Source organism: Temnothorax longispinosus, chromosome 11, assembly GCF_030848805.1.
Source record: "Temnothorax longispinosus isolate EJ_2023e chromosome 11, Tlon_JGU_v1, whole genome shotgun sequence".
Taxonomy (NCBI): Eukaryota; Metazoa; Arthropoda; class Insecta; order Hymenoptera; family Formicidae; genus Temnothorax; species Temnothorax longispinosus.
This window is the reverse complement of record NC_092368.1, coordinates 19802490-19810536: the sequence shown is the minus strand read 5'-3', so window position 1 is coordinate 19810536 and position 8047 is coordinate 19802490. Positions and strand designations below refer to the sequence as shown.

The 8047-nt window shown below is 32.5% G+C and overlaps 1 protein-coding gene across 1 annotated transcript; it reads right to left on the bottom strand.

The window, feature by feature from the left end:
• Positions 1 to 207: 207 nt before the first annotated feature.
• LOC139822393 (uncharacterized) lies at positions 208 to 6836 on the bottom strand. The gene is given in 9 exon segments (XM_071794063.1): positions 208 to 1485; positions 1569 to 1742; positions 1814 to 1972; positions 2892 to 2917; positions 3240 to 3722; positions 3725 to 4795; positions 4896 to 5138; positions 5207 to 5294; positions 6448 to 6836. Coding segments are annotated over 9 exon segments (2706 nt in total). The 5' UTR covers positions 6682 to 6836; the 3' UTR covers positions 208 to 1257.
• Positions 6837 to 8047: the final 1211 nt, after the last annotated feature.

Genomic DNA, 8047 nt, shown 5'->3' with positions numbered 1-8047 from the left:
GGACGTCAACAGTTATAACACTCAATTACGGGTACATATGGTATTAAATTTGTTCTTATACAAAATGTAATTTAAATCTAGCCGAGATAATGATAAAAACTTCTAAGGAATAAATTAATGGTAAATCAAGTTGTTGAAGGTTTTATGTGAAATTAATTCTTATTGGTTTTAGTCAGTTTTGGGGGAGAAAAAATGAAAAGACAGTACTTTGTATAATGTGGACCAGTTTTTATTCATTTGTCAATTTAGACAATTTATTTCGTTTCACAAAATCTTTTCTTTTCTTTTGATTATGTTGATACGTGTATTGTCGCATTCTAAGCCGAATATAATAGTGAATCGAATATGATAAAATATTTGAAGCGTGCTCTTTACATGGAAATGTAAAATTATAATTTTCTAGCACTTCCTCTATAGTTAATTCAAAAACATTAATATTAGAGGCATGCTTGGCAAAACATGATTCAACATATCTTATTAAATTATAAAAACAAATATTAGGATGCACCAATCCTCCTCGGGATTTTACATCCACTAACATTGATGGTAAAACTTCGTTTCCATTCGTAGTCAAAGATCGTGCACAAACTATACAATCATAACGTCGAAGGACTTGCTTACATTAATTACTTATTTTGAGTATTAAAAGCATTAAAAACAGTGCTTTTAATACTCAAAATAAGTAATTAATCACTTGCCAAATAATCACTTATAGTATTATATTTCTGTAAGGGAAAGCAGAAGAATGTTAATGTTCCTAAGTCTACTTATAAAAAAAAAAAAAAAAAGCATGTAAAGCGTAAGATATAAAGGGCAAAGCGTACAGCAGGAATACAGTTATAAAAGTAAAAACCTGTGACATAATACACAATGCAGTCTAATACATGCGGTAATGCATAATCGTTATCTTTAAGTTCGTCCATTTCCCACTCTTCATGCTCTATCAGTTTATCCAATTGATATCGTAATTTATTTATGACTTGTGAACTCTTCGTATCTTTTCGACCATAAATTTTTAGCAAATCGTCAATTAAAAATAAAATATTAGTTGGCTTATTGCTTGTGATTGTACAATTGCCATAAATCGGCGGCCTAATCATACTGTACATCGATAGTAGTTTGTATAATTGCAAAAATGTTGAACAACTGGGGTGATCGTTAGAACCTGCAGCCTGTCGTATTGTACCAAAGAATTTCTGTGGAGTAGTTCAATAATTCCTATTAGAGAGTTAAAATGAAGTCGATTAAAGCATAATATTATGATGATGAGACGATTGCCTCTAAATTATCTTGATTGACTTTTTCAGTGAGCAAATATTCAAACTTGAAATTAGTAATGAGATATTTGCAAAGGTCCATTGTAGATATTAGAGATAATCTTAATCCGTTAGCTGTGTCCGTTGTTAAAAATTCATCACTTGAAATATCGCCTCTAATTTTAGCATTTTCCCAGTCATCTAGCCATTGCAGAGATGATTGTAAAATCTAAAATATCATGAACCATTTTATCTCTACTAAGCGTACAGTTTAAAAGTATAACCTTTCAAAAAGTTTGTTCACTATTTTACCTCGAAATCTTTCGTCTTTAGGGTTAGGCCTTGATTTGGCATCTTTCGATTCAATGCATCAAACATATCATTGATTTGTTTACAGAATTTTATGGTTTCTTCGCAGCCGGTGAACCCATCATACCTGTGACTGGAATAAAATCTTAGTCCATCAGCAACTGAATTACTGAATATCTGTAATAATACCGAATAACAGTAGTCTCTCCTCGTAAGCATTATTCACAAATATGTAATTAAAGATCTACCTGAGTTGCAAGTCGTACGCGCATTTTACTAACACTGTCTAATTTAATATGGTTTTGAGATATTTTTGGGCAAGCCCTCGCATTCCCGGGATGCATCGTATCCACTTCAAACAACTTTTCAAAATATTTCCATTCGACCCAATCTCTATTTGCACTCAACTATAACAAAAAAAAGCGTTGATTACTGATCCTATATATTTCCATCTTTTTAAGGTGGTTCATGCATTTAGGTCATATGTACTTAGCCCGGAAAATTTAATATGAAATGAAAGATTAACGTTCCTCGAGTGTGTCTGTAAAAGTTCGGATTTTTTAACCGATTGGTTCCAGAGATACATGTCTGTAAACTTTGCCAATTTAACGCGGTGGGGGGACCCCTTATCCGAAAAACGAGGTTAAAGCGCTTATGCTGCAAAAGTTGCAATACTTCAAAACTAGATAAACGAACCAAAAACTGACGAAACGATGCAATAAACATTTTGCAAGATACTGGATGAAAGTCCGAGTTCATTGACCGTACCATATATTAATAAAACGTAATTTTTGATTGACTAAATCGACAACACGGAACTGACGGCTGGACTCGAGCGGCATTAGCGGCAGCTTGACAACGTCGCATGTGTCAGCTGATGAGTATAGCGCATATCTCAAAACATTTGTTTACCATGTTCTGGACGCTGAATAAAACAAAGGGTAAAATCAAAATATTCGTCCATTTCTGAAAAGAATTAAAATTACCTTGCATCAAGATCTAGCTGCAATACTGAATAAATACAAGTTTCAATACAATGAGGTTATAAAATGTCCAAATAATTTTAACATGCATTATTTATTCGTTGCCGCGCTGCTGTTGTACATATATTCATACGGCTCACAACTCTAGTAAAAGATGTGACTTTTGTCTCAATATTTTAATTACGTAGAGGTCGTATAACATTAAAGATGTCATGAATAATAAATCTAATTATATGCTGATTTTTACGGACAAAAATCACACTTATTTATCACTAATAAAAATAGTTGTTTATTTGACTTGCAAGTACTGCATGAACCACCTTAATACATTTAGCATACGTACCCGCAGCCGTCGCTTATTATAAAGGCCGGTTTTCACACGCAATGATTGGTGGCGCCAGGCCGCGCCAGTCGACTAATGCCAGTAAAAATGCAAGTGTAAACACTTGATGCAAACTGGCGCTAGTAATGTGGCGTTTACTGGCGGTTATTGGCCAAAGCATATAACCTCAAAATTTGAGGTTATATGGTTGTTGTCATTTACTGTGTGTTTAATAAATGTTAAATATTTTCCATAGTATACGCCAATCACTGTGTAAATACTTGTGAGTTTGCTAGTCGGTTCTGGCGCCAATGAATGCCAGTCAGTTGGCGCCACTAATCATTGCGTGTGAAAACCGGCCTTAAAGACGATTACGAATATTTTTTATGAGATGTGGAACGTCGGAGAAAACAAAAACCTGTCTTTCACTATTCAACGGGTGTGTAAACCAAGTTTTTGTATTGTGAATACTTCTTTCGATTCCGAGAATTGAACCCATTTTTGCATTTGTGTGGGCGCCGTCTGATATAATTCCATGAATAAAAACTCCGGATGTTTCTAGAAGAGCTATTGCCTTCAGCGCCAATTTCGCTAACTCCTCACCTTTAACTGGACCTTTAGATGCAAAAACAGCTATTGGTTGCGTAAATGTATCGGCGAGAGGTTGAAATAAGAAGACTAGCCCGTGTGTTGCCTGGTCGTCTATGACGGACGCTTTCGGTCCATCGTCGCCAAAATCCGTTAATCCACTGTAGCATAGGTTTTTCGAGGAAACTGTAACGGATCTTCTTAAATTTATCTCGTCAAGCACTAGCAATCCATGGCGTTGGATAGGCTTTTTACATTGCATTTTTTTTTCAATAACTGAAAAAATTTCTCGTCAAAGCCGCACTTAGAATCAATCAAGGACAAATAACCGCGTATTGTTCTCGTACAGGGAAGAGGTACAATGTTGTTCCTTCTTAAAAAATCGTAATAGCCAGGAGAACGAACGTTCATTAATATACACAACATGAGCCACTCCTTTGTGTATCTTCGACCGTTCGGATTTTTCGTCTTTGCGGCAGCTATTATTTCTTGTAATAACTTCTTTTGCGTTTCTGGAACATTAAGCATGTTACACCGTTCCTCCAACAATTGATTTTTTAAAGCTACAAATTCATCTTGCTTTTGTGTCAAACTATCTGTAAGTAATTTTATTCTAAACTTTTGACGATTCCTCAGACGTCGTTCAACATTAATCTTTTTCCGCAGAATGCTGAGCTTTTTCTGATCCATGGAATTCGATAAAACGCGTACGCGTTTAACCGTTACACGCTTCACGTGTCGTAAAGCCTTTTGCTTTAGAAGTTTTCGCAATTTTGCACACATGTTACATTTTTTTCTTTGTCCAATTAATAAACATTTGTTACTGCGCCAAACGTTCAAATTATCTTTTACTGCGGCATTTGTTTCTTTTAAATCCACATTAATTAAACCTAATCCATTGCAGACTCGTAGTGATTGAAAATTCATGATAATTGACTGCAACCTTTGTGGAGTGCTTAAAATTCGTGGAAGATCTTGATGGTTCTCTTTTACCACTTTTCCATGCACATAGTATGTTATCATTCTATCGCTGTCGATTGTGATGCTTTTACTCAAGACCGGAGTAGAACTAGAGTCAGTGTTTATTGATATTTGCGAAATTATTAATTTTTGTGTTTTATTGTTAAACGCTGTAGTTGCGGTCCATGAACTCGAGAGCATTACATCTTCTGGTGAAGCAGGATCTGACCAAAATGTAATCTGGGATCCATGTGTAACTCTGAATTGCAGGAAAACGATACTAGTATCGCTTGGCTCTATTTCTGGAGTTCTATTGGCAGCTGATGATATATTAGTATCCTCGAATTCTTTTCCAATCAAAATATCGGTTGGCTCTTCTGAAATATAATTTTGAGTTGTGTGGATAATTAACAACAAGTGCTTGTTCATTATTTCTTTCAATAAATAATTCATTAAAGCATTGTATTGCGTATATACCATTACCAATCCGGTCAGTATAAACAGCTTTCGAAATATCCTCGTTTTGGCTAGGAATACCTTGATCAGGTAAACTAGTTACACCGTTGATATTCATAACAATAGCAGCGTTGTCATGCAGATGTTCAGTGTTAACTGTTAATGAGACAAGCTCATTTTGCCCACCAGCATCTTGATCTTCGTGTATTACGTCAATGCTTGCATCAATAGACACTGTGTCATGAACATTGTTTGATTCATCAACTACAATGCAAATGTTTTTATTATAATAAAACCAATAAAGTTACATTATTATAAATTTGGCGACTTACTCTTTATTAATGAACTGTCTTTTGCTGATTGAGAGTCAAATATTGTGGGCATAGCACCATGCATCAAGCGAATACGTTTATATGGCACCCAAGAAGTAAATATCTTTTTAGTTAACATTAAAAATTGGAAGACCTCCATAGTAATAAATTGTCCACAAGCTATAAAGACATTAATTGTCTCTGCATAAAGAAAAATTCAGTGTAAAAATAAGAATATTTTCTGCGTAAAGGTTCAATGTAGAATTAACACTTTAGACCAGAAGGAACCTTTTTATATACACAGAGAGAAATATTTCTTTACATTCGTTATTTCCATTTGTTTGGATTATATTTATTTCATAGAAACAAATTTACTTTAAGTAAAACATTATTTTGTTGAATAGAAATTTTGTAGTTTTATTACATTAAACCATATTGTTTAATAGAACAAACACGATTGTTTGAAAGAATATGTTTCGATGAAAAAACATTTTCTTTGGTTACAATAAATGTAATTAGCGTTTTCACCGCTAGGCGGCTACTAAACTCGTAAGTCAAATTCGACCAGAGACCGTATATAAGGCTCCACAGTAAAAGCATCTATCACTCGCAGTTGTACACATCAGTGTACAACTTGGAATCTAATATCACACCGGTCACTCGAGTGATGGAGATATGACAATTATTTATTATTTATTTATTTATATACGTAGCAGTCAACCGACTACTACATATATCATGTATAAATAAATAAATAATAAATAAATGTTTAAGACATTTTTTATAAAACATTGATATTTAAATAAAACAATAGTATTATTAAAGCAAAGAAAATATGTTTTTCGTTTCAAACAATTTTTTTATTTAAGACAAAGATATGTATTCTTTGAAAAATCAAACAATTGCATTTTTTAGTTTAAACACTGATTCGGTTGGACTATTCCAATGCATAAATTTCTTTAGATTTAAGAAAATTTATTAAATCTAAAGAAACATTTCTCTCTGTGTAAAGAGTCACTTTCTTCATATAAACCTAGCATAACCAAACTAATTTTTTCCATTAGAACAATCTTACGAGTTAAAAGTAAAATACTATTTACTCATAAACTGTGAGCTGCGAAAAAAACTATTTAAATAACAAAACTTATTCATTTTTGGTGATCTTTGCATAGTATTTTTACATTGCTTTGCCGTCAATCAATCTCTTAAATTGAAAGCGTAAAATGTGTTATTAAACAATATTATTTTAACATGATACTTACTTCAACTATTATTTCTCCATCAGCATCATGTTTCACCCACTTCCGCACTACCCATTCATCACTAAAGTGTCTCTCGCATATATATTGATGTGATTTTAAATATTGAATGCCCGGAATTGCAGCTGCCCATTTTTCACGCAGATTTTCTTCGCTCGGCACATTAAAAACACTGTAGTTTTTGTTGCATAATTTTTTGTTTGTGTCACATCCCGGAACGGCACACCTTTTCGGCATTTTCTCACTGTTTATCTCACTGTTTTACGTGACCCTAACCCCGAACTGTAGTCAACGATAACGTGACTCCTACATCGCAGCGACTCTGGTGGCTATAAAAGAAACTACAGATTTGCTTCATTAAGTGAGTCAGTCCCCACCACCGAAATTGGCATGAGTTTCCAGACCTGTATGTAAGACCGTGGTCCAAACAAACAAATTTTTGATTCGACAAATATGATTGTTTGATTTTTCAAATAATGAATAGCTTTACTTCAAGTAAAATATTCGTTTAATAAAAGAATAAGATTTATTTGACCTAAAGATGTTGTTGTTTTATTGAAACAATGTACTTTTTTCGAGAAAAAAGATTTATTTTTTCATCCAAATAATTGTTTCTTTTACTTAAAGAAGTTTATTGTTCCATGTAAACAACTTAACCGCTTAGTTTAAACAACCCCATTGTCAGTATAAAGAACTGTATTATTTTACTTGAACAATTTTATTGCTATTCCAAATGTCCAATTGTTTCATTCAAATAGTTCCGCGTAGTTTGTCTTAAATAATATTCTGTTTTAAACAAAATAGTACTATAGACATCGAATTTTTCATATGCAGATTGGTGAAAAAGAGCAATTAATAACTAAGATTATGTTATTTATAATATCCAACATATTTATACTGCTACATATGTTAGGTATAAATATGTTTGATATTATAAATAACATACCCTTAGTTATTAATTACTCTTTTTCACCAATCTGCATTATGAAAAATCCAATGTTGAATAAAAGATAACAGATCAAAATAAACAGAAAAAGATGCATGTATGTAGAAAAACGTATTTTATTTAAAATTGTAATCTATATAATATTATAAAATATAATATAATATATAATATAATCTATATATTATGTATAAACATAAAAATGTCAATTCTTTGTTTTGTCTTAAAATATACTACATAAAGCCTTAACTTCATGCTTTTGAAATTAGACTTTTTATTTAAAGAAAAAAAAACGGAAATATTTATCTCATTGTAAAGGTATAATATAACTTTTTCCATCACCCATAATGTGTACGTTATAAGGGAATTTATTTGGTAATTCTTCCCATTTTACAGAATACCATTGAACATCTTCATGTATTTCAATTATTTTAGGCCTGTGATAATACTGATAATCATTTTTTAATTAGCAATAGAAATAGCAATTATTCCGAGCACTGTTCTAATTTAAATACATTTGTGTTTTGTAGTTTTCGACACAGTTTGCATTACAACTGCCGCTGTTGCGCCATCATATCGGTGAGTCATAAATTATTTTCTATTAAATTGAGGTAATAGATCTGTGAAGATAAATTGTATATAATATATATCTGATATGTA